Here is a 23,045-nt window from a genome sequence, read left to right on the forward strand (position 1 = left end):
GGCATATGTCCTCCTCCTCCACCTCCTCTTCCTCCTCCTCTTCTTCCTCCTCCTCCTCCTCCTCCTCATCTACCAGGACTTAGTCAATGCATTCCATGCATGTCACAAACTTTTAAAACAGTTTTGGAGGACGATGGAATTGCTCTAGATCTTGATTGTGCTGGCTGTTACAGGTCTGTGTGAATCTGCCCAAACTAGCAGAATGGTGCATTAAGAAGGGTGAATTTTACTATATGCGAATTATATTAAAAAAAAAAAAAACAAAAAACCTAAGACACAGACACAGACACAGCCCGCATCCGTCCCCTTGCACCGGCTCTCCCAGCCCCAGCAGCCGGGCACCTCCGAGCGGCCCCTGCCCCAACCTGGGCGGGGGTGAGGGAAGAGCCCGGGGGGCGGGCCCAGGTGCGGGGGGCGGGAAGGTCGGCGCAGCGGGTGCGGGCAGGGCTGGGAGCGCCGGCGGCCCGCGGGGCGAACCCGGGGAGGCGGGGGGATGCCGGGAGAGGGGGAGGGACGTGCGGGCGGGGGAGCGGGAGGCGGGAGGCGGGAGGCGGGGAGGCGCGCGCTGCGGAGCGAGCCCGGGGCTGCGAGGCGGAGACAGCCAGGCCCCCGGCCGCCCCGCCCGCCCTCCCGGCCCCGCGCGGACCGACCGACGGACGGCGCTGCGTGCAGGAGGCGCCCGGCCATGTTCAGCCGGAGCTCCCGGAAAAGACTCTCCAGCCGCTCGGTGAGTGTCCCCCCCGGGCCCCCGCCTGCGCCCTGCCCGGCCCCCCTGCGCCCGGCGGCCGCGCACCTGTGGCCCCAGGTAAGCCGGCCCCGCGGGCGGGGCGCGTCCGGGGCGCGCGGGAGCGCTCGGAGGCGCGGAGGGCGTTAAGTTCGAATCCCCCGTCGGGGCGAGAGCCGGACCCGGAGCCGCGGCCCCGAGTGTCACAGAGTGGGGCTGCCCCGGAGAGCCCCCTCCCTCGCCTTTTTCCCCTGAAGGCGGATCGGGATCACGGTACCGAGGCTCCCCCGGTGCAGGCTCCTGGAGCTCTAGCCGCGGACTTGACTTTGGGCTGTGTTTTGGGGTGCCCCGCGCTACCCCCTTCCCAGGGGCACGAGCTTGGCCCCAGGCGAAGGCGCGATGGTCGCTTCTCGGGGACCCTGGGGGAACAGAAAGGTCTTGCTTTTGTTTCTTAGGACCCCGCGACCAAGGTGTCTGGGGGAGACAAAGCCCCAGCCGTGGCCATCTCTTGGTGGCCCGGTGCCCACGCCCGAGGTAGCCCGTCCGGGTTCACAACCCTTCCCCACAACACACAGCAGCGTGGGAGTCAAACCCGATAAGGTGGGGTGGGAGGGGCAGGTCATCCGGCCCGGACGCCGGTGGGGCTTGGAGGGAGCCCCCGGGTGGAAACATGGTTGTGTTGTCTTTTCTGTTTTGAAGTTGACCGGACTGGGGCGGATAGAGAGAGGCCAGCCATGTAACGCCTGCGGTGACCAGTGCCCCGGGTTCGCCTTGCATAAATGGAGGTAGGATGCATCAAACCCAAGTCCTAAGGCGTAACGCTTCGGGGGAGGGCGGACTAGGGAAATATGTATGTGCATATATATATATACACACACGCACACAAACGCCTATATTTATCTCCTTTTGTAAATCTCACTTGTAAGTCACATGGAAAGAATGCAAAGGCTGTTCCTTTAAGAATGAGGCTACATCTGCTACAAATATCGAAAGGTGGAAGTGGTGGCCAGACACTGGGGGATGCAGGAGAGCTGGGCTCAGGCTGCATTTCCCTGATGGGAGAGTTTTGAGTCCCTCCTACCCATGCTCTGTGTATCTAAGTTGCTCAGCCCCCAAACAATTCAACTTGGGCATGGCAGTGTCTCCAAGGGCCGCAGTGTAGGGTTCCGAGGATACCCTGGACTAGCTGGTGTTTTCCGATTGTGTTTTTAATTCAGCCCCTGTAGCTCTTGGGTCCCACCCACAAATCCACTACTGCCCGCCTGTGCTGTGTCAACCCTCTTCGGTGGCCAGATGTTTCTTATTAATGTGCCGTGAATGTTGACTTCCAGGCAGCCCCAGCCTGGATTGGAATGATTATGTTTGGGAGATGCGGGATCTGGGTGCCCTCCCATTGCATCTGGCTGCTGGGGCTCTGGTTGGAAAAAGTTGGGGTGCAGGCTTGCAGGATCTCAGTTTGATGATGTAAAGAGAAGAGGTGGATCCTTCTTGGCAACTTCACGGAAAGGAAAAACCAGTGACAGGAGGATATTCTCCAACATCATAACATGTTCTCTCTTTGATGAGTGCATCTTTCCCTTTTCCCCACCACTCATATGGCTCTTTGAAGAGGGCGGTTTCTGGGCACAAGGGGAAAAAAGGATGCTTTGATTTTATTTTACCCCTCTGTACGCGCTTCTCTACTTTCTCCCAAATGGTAATGTGTGCTGGGCACCCAGTTATAAGGAAACTCCCAACCGGCTCCTTCAGAAATTAAATGCTTTTGTTCCTGCCTCATATGGGTCTGGCAGCCTCTTTGCCTTTTGTTTCAAGGCACTGAGCGGAGCCCTTATGGCTTCCCCAGCATTTAATAACTTCTGTGTCAGAGGCAAGGCCTGGCGACCTTATAAATATGTAATGGGCAGAAAGAGGCATCCATCAGGGCTGGTTTTGTAGCCCAAATAGGTGTGGTCTGAGCTGGCCCCCTGCACATCCCAAATGCAAGAGTAGGTGATACGTGGAATAGGTGTAGGAGCTTTACTTGCAAACCCAATCCGGGAGGGCAGGACCACTCGCCGCTTCCTTCCTGATCTGTCTTGTGCTAACTGAGGGTGGGAAAGGCAGAGCCCGAACAGGAGAGTGCTTGCCAGCTCCTCCCCTACTCTGGAGTCTTCTGAGAGGTCTGTGGGGTGGTGGTTGTGTGGGGGTTGTGGCGGGGTGCTCCTTCTTTCTTCCCTGTGACCTCTGACCTCCAGTAAGTCACTCACTCTCCGGGGTTCTTGGTTTCCCTAGCCATCAGGTGGGAATAATAATGGTACTTAGCTCACAGCATTATTGTAGGGTTTAATTGAGATACGGAAAGCACATTGTTTGCCAGGATTAGGCACACAGTAACTATTGGCTACCTTTGTTCATTATTTTTAGCTTCCTCTCAACTGCTGCTTGGGAGGAGGCATAGCTAGCCTGTTTGAGGCTGCTGGGTGTCCAGGTTACTTTAGACTTTCATGACCACAGTTTCTTGGAGAACCTTCAGCTGTTTTAATCCAGTTGATTTTGTGACGCGGAAAACAAGTGTTGTATTTTCAGCCCATTATGGAGCCTTTCTTTTGGAAAGAGACCCTTTCATTAGGCTGAGATGGGTTTTCATGCAGAAGCAGTTTCTCCACTGGCAGGAGAAAGGCTTCACTTTGGCTCCATGAATGGGGTTTTTATGGCATTTCCACCCATTGCTGGAAAGGAAGCAGCTCCTTGCTTTTGCTCCCTCCTTTTCCCCCATGGGCATATTTTCTGGTGACCTTTTGGAGAGGAGGGACAACCATTTCTGGGTTACAGCACAATGTTCTTTTTGGCAGTTTGAAACCTACAGCATGCTCACTTTCCACTCCTCTGCCTGGGGAGGCTGTGAGCCCCTGGGAAAGACCGTTGTGCCCTAAGAGAAGCAGAAGGCTGGCCTGACATAGGCTGAAAGGCTTCTTTTGGTCTGACCCAAAGAGAGAGAATTTTCCTTACCCTGGAGTACCAAGGCACCCGAACTATAACTGTTTGGCCTCTCCTTTAGCATCTCTGCTTCCACAGTGGTCCCCTCCAATCCACTGCGCACCAGCGGACATCTCCCAAAAGTAGAAGAGAATTGTGTCCCTGCATCCAGCTTGAAAGCACTAAGGTTCTAGGGGAGGAAGCGTCTTGTAAACAAACTTTGCTTCCTCCTCTGGTGCGGTGGAGGGAGCTAAGGCTTTGAAGTCCAGAAGGAGCCGCCCTGCTGTCTTGCTCTGGCTTTGACAAGCTGGGTGACCTTCAGCAAATGGCTTAGGCTCCCCGAGTTTCATTTCCCTCCACTGCCAAAGTGAGATCGCTCTACTGAACAAATATTTGAGTGCCTGCTTTGTGCCTGGTGCTCTGCTGGTGCTGGGGTTACTGCAAAGAACACACCAGACGGGATTCCTGCCCTCATTCACCAAATAATTACATGTTAGATAAGGTGGTCTGGAAAGGACCCCCTGAGGAGGTGACATTTGAGTGGAGACCTAGAGGAAACAAGGGAAGAGGAGGAACCCTGTTGATTCAGACCTGGGGCGAGAACCAGCTGTATCACCATCTCCTGGGAGCTTGCTAGACATGCAAAATCACAGGCCCTGCCCAAGACCTCCTGAATCTGAGTCTGAGCTTTAACAGGATCCCCAGCTGACTCGTGTGCACTTTAGAGAGAGAGAAATGGCGAGTTCTAACACCTAGCACTGCGTATGCCAAATTGTTCTCTGTACTCTGGGGCTTTCTATGTGTGAGGAAAGATGCCGAAGGTCCCATGGAAGTCTCTTAGAGCTTGTGGGTTTTCCCTGAGTTAGAATACTCTTTCCCTATTTCTACTATCACCCACACCTGTAGGTGACAAATGTGGGGATTTGTAGGCTTTTTAAAGGGGGTGGGGGGAAGCAAACCCTAGGAGGATTTTCGTGCCTTGGGGAACAGAGGGCTCGCAGTTGTCCAGCACAGCACTCTCCTCCACCTGACCTAGGGTAGGAGCAAAGGTAAGCAAGCCCTGCTCCCTGCAGGTGACCTGGCCACGAAGCAGCAGCACCTCCGGGCAGCCTAGGGCAGACCCCACAGTGGCCAGGCCTCAGAGTGAATTTTCATTAAGAGGAACATTTAAGGCATCTTCATGGACTGTGGCCAGAACAAAATCATTAATAACTAAGCTCTTAGTGTACAATGAGACAGCGTGCTCAGTGGGGGGTTCGTTGGGCTTGCTTGTTTGCAACCAGTTTGAGCAGGGAGAGAAAAATAGCCATTTTTACAGTGAAGATTTGCCCTGTGAATGCCTAGGGTCTGATGAATAAAATAGTAATAATAATGCCAAAACCTCAGCAATGCCAAGGATGAGCGTTTACCCAGTCCTGAGTGACGTGCCTCCCCATATTACATGCACTTCTAGTTCATCCTCACCAAACGCTCCAAGGTAGATGTGGTGATTTCCCTGATGAGGAGATGGAGGCTCAGAGTTGTTAAATAATCTATCCCAGGTCTCCTGGCTAGGGAGGATGAGCCGGAATTTAGCTTTAAAATCCAGGTTCATTTTCTTGTGACTTATTTCTCTTGTTACCTCTCTGTTGTAAGGCAGAGGGCTCTCTGGTCACATCTAGCCTGCAGGTGGATTTTCTTTGGTCTGCACAGTGTGTTAAGTAAGAGGGCTTTTTATAACATTAAAAATCCAGGTTTCCAGCTTCTCTTCAAAAATGCAAAGATGTGGTAGCAAGGAGCCTACTTTGCTCTCTGGCAGCGGATAAGCAGTCTCCCTTCAGATGGGTGTGACCTTGGCTTGCAGTAGTCCCTGACATTCCAGGTGCATTCAAGGACCTCTTCACATATTTAGATGGCCTGTCCCATACTGGAAGTGACTGGAGTTTGTAACTCCTGGATAAGCATTTTCCTCTCTCCAAAAATGATTTAAAAAAAATAGTAAGATTCTGTAATGTTAGCTACTATTTTAAAAGTATTGACAGTGCCAGGCAAGAATTTTACATCTTTCTTGTCTTTCACTTACAACAGTCCTTGGCAATGGCACAATTATTTATATCTGTTTTAATAAGGAAACCGAGTCTCAGGGTCGAACAATTTGCCTAGACTCCATAGCCGGCTAGTCGATGGTCCTATAACTCCTGTCTGACTGCGGAATTCTGTGTCTGGACCAGGACTTTTCAAACTTGGCTTACATGTGAATTCCCAGGGCATCTTATTCAAATGCAGATTCCAATTGAACAGGATTGAGGCAGGGGCCTAAGATTCTGCATTTCTAAGAAGCTCCCAGGTGATGCTAATGCTGCTGGTCCAGGGACCACACTTTGAATAGCAAGGGTCTGGACCAGGGGCTGGCAAATTAAGTCCCACTGGCCAAATATGACCCATTACCTGTTTTGTATGACCTATAAGACATACATGGTTTTAACATTTTTTTAATGGTTGGAAAAAAATTAAGGATAGTTTATGACATAGGAAAATCCTATGAAATTCAAATTTCAGTGCCCATAAATAAAGAGCTATCTGAACAAAGTCAAGCTCATTTGCTTGCATACTGTCTATGGATGTTTTCTTGCTATGGTGATAGAGTTCAGTATTTGTAACAGAGATCATATGGCCTACAAAGCCAAAACAATTTGCTATCTTGCCATTAACAGAAAATGTTTGTTGATCACTGGTCTGTACCACTGTCTAGGGGAATATGCAAGCAGCTTCTCCTGGTTTTAGGAGAAAGGATTCTGAGAACCTTTTGGAATCAGAGGAAACCTCCCCTCCCCTCCAACCTGGATGGGATTGGTGCAGAAATCAAAGACAACCAAAGAACCAGGGAATAGACCAAAGCCATTTCTAAAGGGCATGTGGAGATGAGGTTTGCTGGACCAGATCAATGAACTGCCAGTGGATTCTAAGCTCCTTGTAATCCCTTTAACGTTTCAGCTTTGCTGATAAATGTAAATTCGACTTGACTATTAAAAGGCGGGCTTTTAGAACAAGCCTCCTGGCGTTGCACTTGCAAGAACAGCTGACGTGGACAGCTCAGACCAGTGGTAGCTATGTGAGGTGGTTTTAATAATGCAGAGCGGTTTGTCTCTGGACAACCAGCGGCCTTTCCAGGCAGGATGCTTTGGCCTCACGCAGCCACCCCAGAGGCAGTGCTCACTGGGTCAGCCAAGACTGCCTCGAAAAGCATCTTAGTTGCCCTGGCAATTGTGTTGATTGATGACTCGGGTGGTGATCTGGGGAGATGCCGGCCTGGTTTCCTTTAGTGGATTGTAATTTGGCTAAGAAATGGGTTCCCACCAATTATTTTGCTTAGGGAGGAAAAACACTCTCTGTCTCAGTCACTTGACGTGCCAAGAAAAGGGGGGAAGAAAGAGATGGTGAGTGTGTATGTGTGTGTGCACCCAAGGTTTATGCCTGGAATCCTCAAAGTAGAGAAGGATCCTTAGCAACTCAGAAACTTACTGTTTGGCTCACTTTATGTCCGTAGCATTTGATAATATGTTTGATGGAAGCTCTAGCACCTTCGTAGGATTTTTTCTCTTGAAGAAACCTAATAGTTCATCCTGTATGTCTATATTATTGTCTCTGATTTCAAAATAAGGCATGGCTATTATGAAGTATTTAAAATCACACATCCTCTCACACGTGCACATATAAAATGTACAGCACACAGAAGAAAACCCTTAATTAGATCTCAGAGAGCAGGGGTCAGCAAACTATAGCCAGTGGGACAAAATCAGGCTGCTACTTGTTTTTTAGAGCCTACTAGCCAAACATAGTTCTCATATTTTTAAATGGTTGAGGAAAAAAAAATCAACAGAAGAATAACATTTTGTGGCACATATAGATTGTATAAAATTTACATTTTAAATCCATAAATAGAGTTTTAATGGGACACAGCCATGCCCATTCATCTAGTATTCATCTCTGGTGGCTTGTGCAATAGCAGAATCAGGTAACTGAGATAGCCCTCATGGTCCAGGAAACTGAAAGTGTTGACGACATGGACCTCTGCAGAAAGTTTGCTGATCTCACAGCTAGAGACCTATTGCTTATGGCTTGGTTTTATTTCCCCAGATTCATTCAAATTATTATTTGTTGGGATGCCTGGGTGGCTCAGCGGTTGAGCATCTGCCTTTGACTCAGGGCATGATCCTGGGGTCCTGGGATCGAATCCCACATCGGGCTCCCTGCATGGAGCCTGCTTCTGCCTCTGCCTGTGTCTATGCCCCTCCCCCCTCTCTCTCTGTGTGTGTGTGTCGTGAATAAATAAATAAAATCTTTAAAAAATTATTATTTGTTAATAAGATTTCAGAGAATATATACATTCTATGTGGTCTTTTATAGCATACTTTAATAATGAGAAATTTTTTGGACATCTTCATATGTCATTATACAAAGAGCAAAAAGATGTAATCTAACACATTTATTAGCTTTCAGAATCTAGTGTATGGGTTATCTATCACTGAATTAAAAATTTTCTGTCTGTGGCCACTTTGGTTGTTTTCCATTGTCCCTGATTATATATTATATGATAATAGCTTTTCCTATGCTACAGCATGACTATGTGGGGCTCTTGTCAAGTTGTCCTCCAAGTAGATGGTGCCAAATTCCACCCCTGCTATTAAAAAAAATCTTTGTATATTTATGTGTTCTTCAGGCTGAAACTTTGAAACATCTCAGCTTGTATAGCAACCTTGTAATTAATCCTTGTTTAATCACCCTGAGTGACAATTTGTACCCGATGAATAGTGAGAAAACACGGAGCATTGTTGTCAATCATATTTTTTTCGAAATACATTTTTTTTTGTCTTTAATCCTGAAAGTGGTACTCACATTCTGCTGAAAGATTGTCATTCATCCTTATGCTTCTGTTGTTTAAGGTTGGTGGGATGAGGGGGGATCTCATAAATGTGTTATTTTGTGGTCTGTTGGTTCAAAAAGCTGTAAGGTTATCCTTTAACTCTGCCATTAATGAGAACCCCAGAGGGAATTCCCTGTGGACAGAGGAACATTCTGTAAAGGCAATGATTCCCAGAGCATTGAGCACTTTGAGATCAGAAGGCTTCTACCTGCCTTGTATATGGAAGAGCCATGGGGGGTGATCTCTGGAGAGGAATGTATACTGTGAGGCAGTGTCATAAAACTTCTATGAAGCATCTAAGGGCTTCTATGGGAACATTATAGTTGAGTGGTTAAAGGAACAGGCTTTGAAGACATTTTGCTTGGATTATAGTCTTGTTTCTGCCTTTTACTAGCTAAGAATCCTTGAAAACATAACTTAACCTTTTTGAGCCTTTCTTGGTTTTCTCACCTGAAAAATGGGAATAATACTATTACGAGGTTCTCTTATGAGACTGTCATGAGGATTACATGGGATAAAGCATGTAACATGCCTCATTGTACATGTTGTGTAATGTAAGCTCCATCTGTTTGTGGTCAAAAGAAATGAATAGTAACAAGACTACATAGGAGTACGAAGGTAGGAGCACCTGGTGGCTCAGTTGGTTAAGCATCTGACTCTTGGTTTTGGTTCATGGCATGACCTCACAGGTTGTGAGATTGAGCCCTGCATTGGGCTCCATGCTCACTGGGGAGTCTGCTTGAAGATCCTCTTCATCTACCCCTTCCCCTACTCGCAGTGTCTGTCTCTCACTAATAAAAAAAAAAAAATCTTAAAAAAAGAAGGAAGGTGTGGGTTCATGGCCCTGGGAATTCGAGATTCAGTGACAGAACAAGTCACCCCCACCGTGAGCTGCAATGCTTCATTTGCTAAATGGATGTGATGATCCTCATTTTATGAACTTCAGCCAGAAGAGATGGGATCCCCAAGCTCCACTACCCTCAGCGACGTGGGAGTTCAGGTTCTAAAGAAATGAATATTCCAGATGGAATAGCAGATTCACATCACACACTTACCTGCCGACATAGACACTTCAGATGAAATGGAGTTTGGTAGAATTGAATCCTATACCCTCAATATCTGTTTGCTTAAATGAAGTATGCATATGATGTTTGTTCAAACAATTTGCAAACCATAACAAGAAGACATTTAAATTTTGCCCTTGGGATGAGTATATAAAAAAAAAGGACCTTTTTTGTGCCTCACACCTATCCCCTGGACCATGAAAATTCATATCCAAGATGAAAGCCACGCATCATTAAGGTGATACTTACTCCGTGTTACTCAAGCCTACTTAATAAGTGTCAGTGTTTGTGGCTTCTGGTGCGCCATACCAAACACTTTAACTTACATGATCATTAAGCAGAATCTTCCTTTTCTAAGGCATGAAAAACAAGGATAGTTATACAACATTTGAACCCAAGATTATACCCTGAGAACTCCTGAGATAAGATCTGGCCTCTACCTATATTTTGTTGACATGGTACCAGATTTAAAATGTTAGGTAGTTGCCAGCATTTGATGTTTCATGTAAGAAATCAGATTTGAGGTTTTCTCTGGGATAATGAGACTTTCTGGCAGTTCTGGCCACAGGCCATTCTTCCCTTCCTTTCTGGTAGGAACACATGGGCCCAACTTTTCCACAGTCCCCATCATTCCCTATTGCATTACACTTGGCCTGCCTTACTCATTTACATTACCGACTACCTGTTGTAGACCTATAATTTTGTGCTACTAATTTGAAGAAGCAAGTGATTATGCATGACTGGAAGGATGATAAGAATGGCAAAATAGAATAACGTTGCCACTTGGCAGGGACAGGTGTGCTGAGCAGGACATCTAAGTAGTTAAATCCTCCCTATTTGGGAGATGCTCTTTGGAAGGAGCTCACATTGTTGAGGGTCTGCCGTATTGGCTTTTTTCATACAGTGGCACATGGCTCTCTCGGAACAATTTTCTGAGGGAGCCATGTGCCATGTATTTTATCTTCTACTTGGTAAATAGGAGGAAACTGAGATCCAGGGAGGTTAGGTAAAGTGCTGTAGGGTCACATGGGTGATAACCACTGGAGTCAATATTTGAAACCAGGTCTTTGAGGCTTAAGATCACAAGTACTGTAACCAAGGCAGAGTGTTTAGCTCTGGCATTTTGACTCTCTTGGTCTAAATATAAAACTATATGTTGGGGAAAACAGTCATATTTTCAGTGATCTGGGGATGAGATTAGATTGTTGTCTACACTGAACAAAATGTCTTAAGAACCCTGGGCTAGTTGGTTTATTTGTGGATGAGACGTTAAAGGTGAAGCTTCTATAAAATCAGAGGGTGTGGTGTTGAGCTTCTTAGGGTGTCTGAAAGGTGAGAAATTGGCTACTTACAGTTTCCCCCATCAGATCTGCATACATTAAGGGCGCTCCATTCAGTTTATTGGCAGCTTTGGTGTTAAATTGGGCTATGGGGGGGGTGGTATGCTTGGGAAAGGCAGAGGTCTGCTGAATGCCATTTGCATGTGCTCTAGAGGAAACCTCCACAGAAGAGGTCAAGGGTGGGAGTTTACAGAGCACCCCTTTCCAGCCAGTTTCAAGTCCACAAGCTAAAAATAAATCTGCTCTCCAGTCTTTGGAGCTGTGCTTTTGAGCTGATGTTCCCCAATGCTCTACAGATCCTGACACCACATTGCAAACCAGACATAAGCACCTTTGACAGCTGGAAGGCATTTAATGAGAGTGTTATTTGATTTTATGTTTGGTAAACTACTTGGTGATGCAGAAACTGCTCTCACAATTCTTAAAAACTGGCTCATTAAGTGTACATGGAACATCCAAAGCGGGTCCTCCACTTTGAGTGCTGAGGAATTAGGCCTCCAGGGGGCTTATTATAAGAATGCAGGTGTTTTCTTTCTTCAACAATACTATGAAATTACTCTGATCATATAATTTCTCAAAGCCTTTTGTTCCACAGTGTGTCACCCAGGAGCACACTCCTGTCATTTGCATCCTTGATGACTCGGCCTTTGGAGCTTCTCCGTTGACTTACTGAGTTGTTTGGAAGTCATAATTACAGTCTCCTCTCAACTTCTTGAAGCCCCAAATTTGGAGGCAATTGATAACAGGAATGTCTCCATCATCTTGGGTCCAGGAATATTTGAACCCATAGGGAAGAGTGCATACATAGGTTTTCCTGGGTTCTGGAAGGTAGAACAGTTGAACAGATGTATCCTACTGCTAGGGATTTTGGAAAATTTTGGGTTTTACTCTTGAAAATTCCAGTGATAAAGCATTTTAAGGCAGGTTGATTTCTTATTTTAAATTAATTTTGATCAAATTGTTGGACAATGAATGAATGGGCCATGTAGATAGTTAAGATTCAACAAAGACAAATGATTTCTTTAGGAAAAAAAAAAAAAAAAAAAAGAGTGCAACTCCATCACCCAGAGGAGTCCTCTCATCATTAAGGTGTGATTTTTTTTTCTAGGTTTTTTTTTTTGATAGAAAGTTTTACATAATTGTATTATTATGTAAATTAAACTGGGTGGCTTTAAATAACAGGAATTCATTCTTTAACAGTTCTGAAGGCTAGAAGTCCAAGATCAAGGTGTCAGGAATGTTGATTGTCTATGGAGGGTCCGAGGGGGAGTCCACTCCATGCCTGCATCTCAGCTTCTGGTGGCTTTTGGCAGTCTTTGCATAGGTGTCACTCCCATCTCTGCTTCTAACATCACCACGTGTTTGCTTTTGTTCTCCAGCCCTTTTTCTTTTCTTGTCATTGGACTTGGGTCCACCCTAATCCAGGATGACCTCAAGTTCCTTAACTTTGTTAGATCTGCAAAGACTCCTTTCTGAAATAAAATCAAATTTAGAGATTCCAGGTGGATGTATCTTTTGGGGGATATCAACTGTTCAACCCATTATAATAATAATCGTGGTGATAAAGCATATACTGTTTCATTATAATAATCGTTATAAAACATACACTCTTTCATATTCTTCAGCAATGCACCCAATGAGGGCTTTTTAAATGTGTTATCTGTAAAAGTATAGTGGTGCTGGAGGGCTGGGTATTGACTTTGGGGCACCTTTGTGGGGAATGTGCCTTTTTCTAGGTGCAGTTAAATGCTTTGCTTGCAATAGGTGGGGATTGTGCAAACTGCTATTAGTGGATGGAATTTGCTGTCTATATTGATGAATTCAGCAGTCTGAATTGGTTGACCCCCGGGGTCACCCTATGAAGTTCATCCATCTTCTTTTCGCTTTTGCTGGGCTTTGCCAGGAGATGTATAAGAAATGAACTGATAGTGTGTGGACAGTTATTTGTGGGAAGCACTTTTGGCCCTGGGGCTTTTAACTAATGCCTAGGTTATGCAATTGATTCACTTTCAACAGAGGGGAAAAATGGGCTCCCTTCGAAAAGAAAATTCTTCATACTCCTGGAAATCCCATCTCTACAAAGTTCCACCAGAATTAACTTACTCCACTCCTCAGCTCCTATCACTTCTCTGTAAACACAACCAGAAAAAGTATAACATTAATTATACTTCTCTATACCCTGATTTCTGTTCTGTTCAATTCAGCATGAATGGATGTTGGCTTTTCATAATAAATGAACTGAAATAAAATGAAAGCAAATGAAGATTTTTCTCATTATCCCTATCATATTAGCTATCATGAATTGACCATTTACAATGTGCAAGGGCTATTCTATTCTAACATTTCTTATATTCTCAGATTTAATTCTTGAAACCCTTTATGAGATAGACACCAGAATCCACCTTAGTTTCAAAAGGAGACCTGGATGCTACAAGTTTAACTTCCTTCCCCAAGGTCACACACACAATTAGTTAGTATTGAAGCCAAGGTTAGATCTTACGACTCAGATCTGTGGTATGGGTTTTTGAGCATCATATTATTTGCCTAGCTCCAGAGGAATCTAAATGGTAGTAGGGCTATCCGCTTCCTGCTCAGAGTTCCCCCGTTCATTAGCTCTCCGTTGGTGCTTAATTTACATCTAATAAATTAGGTGCTGCTGCTGGTGCTGCTGCTGGTGGTAGTCCAGAGAACATAGTTTGAGAACCACTATAGCCCAGCCCCCAACTCAATGTTGCATCGGGGAGACCAGATAAACCTGATTAAATGATTGTCCACGTTAGCAGTCTATGAGCTTTCTTATCATGAAGTAGTTTAGGTTACTGTGAAGTGATGGGTGTTGCAGTCGAGGGCCAGAAGTTTTAGGTTGGAGAGAGTCCCCACCCCCCACTTAAGCATTAGTATATTCTTCCTATCACTGAGAGGCCATGGAATTTACTAAACTAGATTTTAAGCTCTTTCATCAGCTGGGAAGTTGAACCAGTCAGTCTGGTATCTGTGAAAATGACTCAAGATGAAGGAGGTTCTGGCTCCACTGGACAGTAAAATACTTCCTAAGGCTAGCTACATGGGTGAACTAGTGTGGTGCTGGAGCAGGAATTGATCCTTGAGGCAGACCAGGACGCCTCCAACACTAGATCCAAGTCTCTGGGCACAGTCGTATACAAGAGAGGTGACGTGTAAAAGCAGTGGGCTAAGATTCAATAAATGGTACTAGAACAAGCAACTTTCCAGTTGCAATAAAAAGAGATCCGAAACTTAAAAAAATTTTTTTTTCTTTTGGGTGAATGCTTTTACAAATTTGGAAAGTAAAAGGCATATCTAAATTCAAATAGTTTCTCTTTTTCTATTCCCACTGCATACCCTCTTACCATACTGACCACCTTACTTGTCCCCAAACACAGTTGGCATATTTCCACCTCAGGGCATTTGCCTATGCTAGTACCTCCCCCAGATGTCTACACAGTTTCCCTCCCGGCCTCTTCTCCAGTGTTTCCTTAGAGCAGCATTTCCTCACCATCCTAAATAGTGCTCCAGCCCTTCCCTTTTCCCTGCTTCTCTTAGGTTTTTCTCAGAGCACTTTTCACTACCTGACATTATATTACATTTTTAATGGATTGTCTACATTTTGATCTGCTTTCAATTTAATTACTAGAGTCTATGCAAGAATTTCAACTTCATAAGAGTCTTTTGTTCCATGTCTTTTTTTAATTCCCCAACACACCAAAAAATACCTGGTGCACAGCAAAAATCCCAATAGAAGTTGTTGAATGAATGAATAAATGAATGGATGACCTGGAGCCTGGAAGTCATAAAGGAAGATTATTTTCATGTGAATAACTTAAAAATTTTCAAAGGACAAATTGAGAAAATTATTTGTAGTGTGTGATATACAGAGACCTAATTTTTCAAAATGTGGAAACAGCTCTAATGAGGAAAATATGAAATGACTCAATAGAAAATTGGACAAAGGATCTCAGCAGGCAGATGTATGAAAAAACATTATTTGTTTTCTTAATGACATTAGCATTTCACATGTTTCTCTTTACTTGAGTCCAGTATAAATAGCTATTAGAAAACAGATTTGTTTTCTAATAGACGGGTGAAGTTTGTGTTCATGAACTATAGCATCTGTTTTCCAAGGAATTATTAAAATACTATGCATACCCTCATGTTTTGGGCCAAGCTTTATTCACTTCTGTCAAGGAGACTAAAAAGAGCTCTTAAGGTTCCTTAGGATTTGATATTGTCTGTGGATGTAAGCAAGGTCCATAGCTGTGATTGTGTGATCCAGGAGACAATTGGAAAACAACTCTACAACTACAACAAAAAAATCACATCTACATCTTGGGATGTGGGCATCTGGTCACTCATGACTGCATTTCTGTGTTCTTGTCACAGTGACTTGGAAGGGCTGCTCCTGTCACTCAGTGGGCTGGAGACAGGATTGTTGAACATTCTGCAGCCTGAGAGTCTGTGCCTTCACAGTCAAGGTAGTCCTGCCCTAAAGCCAATGGCATTCTCACCCCGGTGAGAAGTAATGCAAAGTGTTGCAAGCAGCAAATGCCTTTGGGAAATGCAGAGCATATCTCTGATACTTGGAAATTTACCGGACTCCTCTGGATCTCATTTTCCTTCTTCTTGAGATTGAGGCAGATAAATGAATCAGGAAGGGCTCCATCATCATTACACATGATGATAGCATTACTTACTAGGGCTTTTTGGATGAAACAGCTAACTGAGAAGATTTTGGCAAGAAGAAAATTGAGAGGAGTTTTTTATTCAATCCCCTTGCTGTGTAAACTAAAGATGTCTATTCCCTCAGTGAAACATCCAGTTATTAAGTCCTTTTTCAGGACACTCTCCTGTAATCCCTGTAGTTGTGTTGTAGACCTGTGTATTACCGGGACTGAATTTGTTCCTAAATCTATTTGTGGATGTTATACTTGGGACTGTAGGTACATATGTTAATTAACTTCATAGCTCTATGAAATAAAGATGTAAACAGAAATAAGAGTTGTGATTTCTATGAAAATTAAGCCGAATGCTTGGAAATGACCCAGTGATGAATACTAAGAACAATCCAGTTGAATTAGGTTTTGGGCAAAATAATTCTAAAAGACCAGGAATGAGGCAGAGATGGTAAAAGAACATAGATTTTGGGGGGACATCTTTAAGTTATGACACAGCTCTAAAAATAACCAAAATGGAAAGTGAAGAAAATGGATGATAGGTTTCTTTTGTCCATGGCATAAAAAGTGTTCTGTTCAGTAAACCCATATGCAAAATCTCCTCTCTCCCTAGAAATGAATGTATGGCTGTGTATTTCAAGAAAAAAATTAAGATACATATATGTTATTTTGTGATTCCTCAGTGTGGTAGGTACTGCTGGTTGTCCCCACATCCATCATCTACTCCTTCCTTAGGGATAAAACCTTTAAAATATTGTCTGGGGGCACCTGGGTATCTCAGTGGTTGAGCGTCTGTCTTTGGCTCAAGTTGTGATCCCGGGGTTCTGGGATTGAGTCCTGCATCAGGCTCCCAACAGGGAGCCTGCTTCTCCCTCTGCCTGTGTCTCTGCCTCTCTGTTTCTGTGTCTCTCATGAATAAATAAATAAGATCTTTAAAAAAATTAAAAGATAAAATATTGTCTGGCATATAGCCTGAGAATTAAGACAGTATGTCCCAACTCTTTTTACTCCTAAGGGTTGCCATTTGACTAGGTTCTACTCAAAGGCATTTAAGTTGAAATAGTAAGTAAAAATTTGGGGAAATACCTTTCAAAAGAAAGCACACCCCTGCTTCCTGCCCACTGGGACATGAGTGTGACAATTGGAGCTCAAGCAGCTAAATTGGACTGTGAAGTGGAAGCCCTGTGTTGAGGAACGCAGAACAAGACAGGCACTGCCTGGGTTCCTGGTGACCCTAGAGACATCATGGTAGCCTTGAATTGCATAACCCCAGACTGTATTGACATGAGGGAGAAATTAGTTTCTTGTTTAAGCCACTATTATCTTGGATTTTCAGTCAACCACAGCCGAATTTCATCCCAACTGGACTGCAGATGTTGATTATGTTGGATAAAAGGCTCTATTATATTAGCTATTGCCCAAGAGTCAAGAATTAGTTTTGACTACTTTGACAGATTTAGAACTGTCATTTCTAGCAATAAGCATTATGTTCTCAATGACTGAGGATCCAAAATATTTTTTTTTAAATTTCAGGAGTGCTTGCTAAGGGCAAGCGTGCTATTCCAGAACGTATTGTTCTGAGGTAGGGATGACTTCATCTGAAACCTTGAGTTTTCCTAAGTTACGAGAGTAAATTCAATTACACATGGTTATAATAAGTATTAAAGCGAGAATGTTTTTTTCCCCCCTGTAGTTCAACTTCTCTGTGAATATGCACCATTATCTATCGAGGAATAACCTGGAACATTTCAGGAATGTCATCATGGAGCACTGATTTCACTCTCTGAAAAAGTGCATATGCTGTTGTGGAATGCATTTAGAACTGCTTATTTTAGGATTAAAGGGTATAGAATGAAGGGATACGATTAATCCCTGTGATAGCCCCCTATCGTTTTACCAGCCGACGAGGCAGAAAGCTTGGGTTCACATTACATACGTGGGGAAGTATGCCACAGTGCTACTGTATGTGAGTGTGGGCAAGGCCTGAAACCTTACCGCCTTTGTGTGAAGAGAGACGGCATGTGCCTTTTTAACCTCTTAATTAAATAATCACCATTCAAAAACTTTGCTTGCCGGAAAGTCTGCCTTGTTGGTTATATTGCAGGATAGTTTTTTTGTGTGTAAAAGACTTTAAGCTGGAATTGCTTTTTTGATGGTTATTCCTCACCAGCTTTCCCAAATTATCTGAGAAGAGTGTTAAATTGGTAAAAAAAAAAAAAAAAAAAAAAAAGTCTGAGAAAAAATTGGATGACATTTTGGGGTCAAGTTTGATTTATAAAACACACCGGGAAGTTGATTTATAAAAAGCATGTAGGGAATTCATTCATTCAAGAAAATTTATGTGCCTACTACAGCCTCACATGGCCTGAAATACAGTAAAAATCATATCATAAACTTATATAGTTTGAATTAGTTGGATGTCCTTCCTTGAGGCATGTCATATATATAGGTATGGATATCTATTATGCATATGTCCTTATGAATATACATGTGTGTATGTGTACCTAACATTTGTTTTTTTTTAACACAGATGGTAGCATATCATAGCTGCTTCCTCTTTGTCATTCAACAATAGAGCTTTTAGTATCAGTATATGTAAATATTCTTTTTAAAAAGGACTGTAAAATCCCATTAGATAGCTGTACCATAATTTGTTTTTACCAGATCTCCACCGATGATCATTTAGGATATCTAAAATTTCTGGATATTGCAAATGTTGCTCTAGCAGACATTCTTATCTGTAGCTCATCATTGCCTTTATGCATGAAAGTATAGGATACATTTTTAGAAGTAGAATCACTGAACCAAAAGGAATATATGTTTCGATTACATAAATAATATTAGAAGGAAAAATGTTGGTTTTTGAAGATATTTCTATCCATGCGTATGGGGGTAGAAGACTAATTTTAAATGGCTAAGCATTTAAGTTCAACAAACTTCTTGGAATGCCAATTAAAAACTTTTTTTATTGTGGTAAAATACACATAACTGGAATGCCATTTGTATTCATTACTTTGATTTGCCACCCTCGAGTTCTTGCAAAACCACCAAATTGGATTTAACCTCACTGTACTGAGATAGGAGCTATTAAATATTTTTCTCCTGATAGTTTCTGTGGGAGTAAAACACGCTGTCCCTACCGTAGACAAGGACCAACATGCTGGCAACGTTCGGCTGCTGATCGTGCCCACAGTGTGGGACTGGATGTCGGGTGTATACTAATAGTGGTTTGTGTTCTCCACAGGGTTGAGTGGAAGGAGGCAGAGACCTGGGTGTTCTTGATTTCAGTAGTCGTGGCTCTGTTCTGCCCCTGATTTGTCTCATCTCCTCTCTGGGTCTTGATTTACACATATGTAAAAATCAAGGGATTGAGTAAATAAATATCCCCCCCAATCATTCCCATCACACCCTCCAGAAATGTTTGGGAAATTAAACCTGGAAGCGGTTTTTTCTGTCTCCACTGAATCCCCCCTCTACTCCCCACTACCGTTCCTTCCTGTCTCAGCAGCTGCCCTTGCCCCCAGCAACTCTCCCCACTTCCACCTTTTCACCCCACTAATCGATTTTCCACACAGCGCTCAGATACAAAGCAGTAGTTCTGATGAAATATTGAGCAGATACAAACACACTCATAAAATATGTATTAGGCATAAACAATAGCAACACAATGGATGCCCGTGAGCCTACCACCTGCTTGAGGAAAAAGAACCTTGTTATCTTTTCTGATTCCATCCTGTCCTACCCCCACCTCCTCCACCCAGAGGTAACCATTCTCCCGAATTAGAAATGTATCATCTCCTTCTTTGCTTATGAGATTTGCCCCACGTCTGTCTCCCTGATAGTCTTTTGTTTGCATCTCCAGTTGCTGTTTGGGATAAATGTGCAAGAGCTGCTCTGATGCAGGGACCCAGGAGTGGCCTTGCAGGGGGAACTTACCCAGATAAGGAAATGTTTCCCGAATCAGTTCCACTCCCATCAGCGGGTAAGGTGGTTCTCGCGTTCCTCCTTGCCCACACTTGGTTTGTCACCTCTCCCCTCGGTCCTTGCACATGTGGCTTCCTCTGCGTGAAATGTTCTTTCCTGTTTATCCCAGGCCTGAGTGCTCCTCCACTCAGCCTCTAATTCTCAGTTGAGATGTCACCTTCTCAGAGCAGTTCTCCCACCATATGCCCCCTTGGCCCAAGTTTGTAAGCCCCAGGAGGACAGGGCTCATCCCTGCAGCCTCCGGGGCCTAGCACAGTGCTGGGCACATAGGGGGTACTCAGTACACACATAGTGGGTTTATTTTTTATTTTATTTTATTATTATTATTTTTTCCCCCACACATAGTGGGTTTAATAAATAAGTGGTTGAATGAGTCAGGTCCTTTCCAGCCTAGAGTCCCCTGGTTCAGTGACATGAAAGAAGACTATGAGAAAGTGAAGGAAAACTTGCTTTATGTTTGCCTCCGGCTTCAAGGCAGTTTTGTGATGGAGACGAGAACAGAAGACCTTCTTTGAAGGTGTGTCAACACTGTGCTACTCTGGTACAGCATTTCTAACACCAGATACCAGAGATGATGTCCATTTGAATGTCCAATTGAATACCCAGAGCATAAATAAGTGAGAGTTTTATACTTGCCTGCCTTCAGATATAGGTATAAAGATAACAGGAACAGAGTGAACCTATATTCCAGTCAGTGGAACAGGGGGAAAAAAAAAAAAGTAATCCCAGATGAGAGGCCTGGGCACATTTTCCTCAAGAGCCTAGATGCCCATTGTGGACGTCCTACCAGTGGGTGTTTGTTTTTCTGCCTGGATGCATGGGACTTGGATTCTTTCAATCCTTCGTGGTAGCACATTGCCTCTGAGGTAAGCATGTTGGAAGCTGGGCAGTAGGGCTGCACGTCTGGACAGACTGGGAAGGGGGGCAGGCCCTTGTGAATGAAGCTAAGGAAGTACTCAGACTGATCTCCATAAAGAATGAAATCCATGACACAGAATCACTCAGCCAGCAGAGTCCTTTCTCATACGTAGTCTTATCAAATTGAAATGGGAGGAAGTAAACATGTGCCCAGCATTCCAGAGAAGTCCCAGCAGGGGATTGGGGGGTGGTGGTGATAATAGGCTCCAGCTGGAATCTCAGTTTGCTCATGGGCCTGCTCCGTAAACATGGGCAAGTTAACTTACCTTCTCTGTGCCTCAGTTTCCTCAGCTGTAACATGGAAATATTAATACCTCTCTTATCAGGTTTCCAGTGCAGAAAACGTGATATAAGGAAGGTGAACCATTTGATCTAGTGACAGACACATAGTTTTTTAAATGTCTGTCTGTATTTATTTATTTACTTAGATTTTGTTTATTTATTCATGAGAGACACGCAGAGAGAGAGAGAGAGAGAGGCATTGACACAGGCAGAGGGAGAAGCAGGCTCCATGCAGGGAGCCCGACGCGGGCCTCGATCCCGGGTCTCCAGGATCACGCCCTGGGCTGAAGGCGGTGCTAAACCACTGAGCCACCCGGGCTGCCCAAATGTCTTTATTTTAAAGAATTATCTTTATTTTACCCATAAGGGGGCAGGGGCTACACAAAGGTGGTTAACTTATTAGAATATGTATTTGGAAGTAGCCCAGAGCCCAGATCTGCGACTGCTTGCCATTGTTCTTTGTACTCACTGGACTCTAGAGAGTCGCTAAGATAACAAACTTCTCTTAATTTAACTGTTGCTGTGAAGGGGCTACTCTTAATTTTTAAAAGGTTTCACAAGTCTTTTTTTTTTTTTTTTATGTTTCTTAATGGCTTATGACTTAAATTGGGAGGATTAGAACAGAGGAGTTGGCAGTAGCCTACAGGTACAAATGACTTTGAAGATTTGTTAAAAATGAAGCAAGGAGTAAGAGAGGGCTAAGGAGAGTCGTCAGAGCATCAGCTTCCAGACTGCACGCCTGTGGGAAAAGAGGCTCTGAGGGGCTCTCTGTGGTCTTGGCTTGCTCCCTGACATGAGAGGCCGTCTTCATGTCTGTGGCCAAGAGGAAGTGTCATGTTTTTGTGTGTGTGTGTGTGTGTGTGTGTGTGTGTGTGTGTGTGAGAGAGAGAGAAAGAGAGAGAGAGAGAGAGAAGTCAGCTCAGTGTGAAAAAGATAGGCAGGCTGACTTGTGATAATTAGTGACCCAGCAGGGTAGAAAAATCCCCCTCTAAAGCTGCTTACTTTCCACCAGTGGATGGATCCTCCCACTTCAGCCCTGGCCTTATCCTGACATCCTTCTAGAGCACCATTGCTTAACCTGGCCACCCCTGATTAAAATTCAGGACAACCTTGAACTTGGGTGGAGACGGTTTTACATCTTTCTACTAACCCCTGCTTGAACTTTGGCATTTCCCTCAATTATGAAGGTGACAAACCACAGTAATAGCATTAACAATACCTGTGAGTCTGTCCCCAATAAAAATTCCAGATGTCTTCATGTCACATAGTAGTCGTGGAAGTCATCTGGAAATATTATTTACATAGAAATTAGGCTGCTTAGAAATTATGGAAGTTATCAGACTTGGTGCTAGATCTTCCTGTATCATATGTTAATAAGTACAGTATTACCACATATACTAAATTATATAAATCATAGCTTACATATAAAACTTAACAGGATAAAAAAATAAAAAATTAAAATAAAAGAACTTAACAGGAGCACCTGGGTGGCTCAGTTGGTTAAGTATCCAAGGATTGATTTCAGCTCGGGTCATAATCTCAGGATCCTGGGATCAAGCCCTGCCTCAAGCTCTACCCTAGAGCCTGCTTGGGATTCTCTCCCTTTGCCTCTCCCCTGCCCTGGATCTCTTTTGTTCTCAAAAAAACAAAAACAAAAACAACAAAAAAAACAAAATTACTTACTAGCATGTAGCTTAGATTTATAAGCATATAACACATATTGTCTATGACATGCACAGTATACTAAGTTACATAGTATATATGCCATACATACTAACACAAAAGGACATAAATTGCTACATCGAATTGAAAAATGTTAGTAACTATATATTTTAATGTAACCGGTTGCCCTTATCTGATACATTTTATTTTACTCCCTTTGGGAAGCAGTTCCCCAAAGGAGAGCAAGGCACAGAAAGATGAATTCTGACACTTGTCTGGAGAGAGGAGAAGAAGGGGGAGGAAGATGCCCTCAGATATTTTGTGGTCTCTCTTTAGAAGCCTGTGAGCACAGTAGAATTGCTGGTTTGGGGTTAAGTTCGGCTTTTCATAACCATTCTGTTGAGTAGTCTTTATTTTTAAATCAGACATTGCTTTTCAGACATCTCATTTCAAAATGAGAAGACTTTTGTTCTCCAGAGACTCATTCGTCCCCTCACTCCAGTGTTTTGTGAAGCCTCTTTTTTT

At 43.9% G+C, this 23,045-nt stretch overlaps 1 protein-coding gene across 4 annotated transcripts in view; it reads left to right on the plus strand.

The window, feature by feature from the left end:
* Window positions 1-630: 630 nt before the first annotated feature.
* The window catches only part of PRICKLE2 (prickle planar cell polarity protein 2), a 321,790-nt gene continuing 299,375 nt past the window's right edge, over window positions 631-23,045 (plus strand). For 3 of the 4 annotated variants that reach the window (XM_072785518.1, XM_072785519.1, XM_072785520.1), the window contains exons 1-2: window positions 866-997; window positions 1,424-1,509. Coding sequence is in view for 1 of the 4 variants with exons in the window: in XM_072785517.1 (XP_072641618.1) it covers window positions 686-727; window positions 1,424-1,509 (128 nt within the window). In the remaining 3 variants the exon portion in view is untranslated. Of the gene's footprint in view, window positions 728-865; window positions 998-1,423; window positions 1,510-23,045 lie in introns of those variants that run through there. The other variant, XM_072785517.1, reaches the window with a different exon arrangement.

Source organism: Canis lupus, chromosome 19 (genome assembly GCF_048164855.1).
Source record: "Canis lupus baileyi chromosome 19, mCanLup2.hap1, whole genome shotgun sequence".
Classification (NCBI taxonomy): Eukaryota; Metazoa; Chordata; class Mammalia; order Carnivora; family Canidae; genus Canis; species Canis lupus.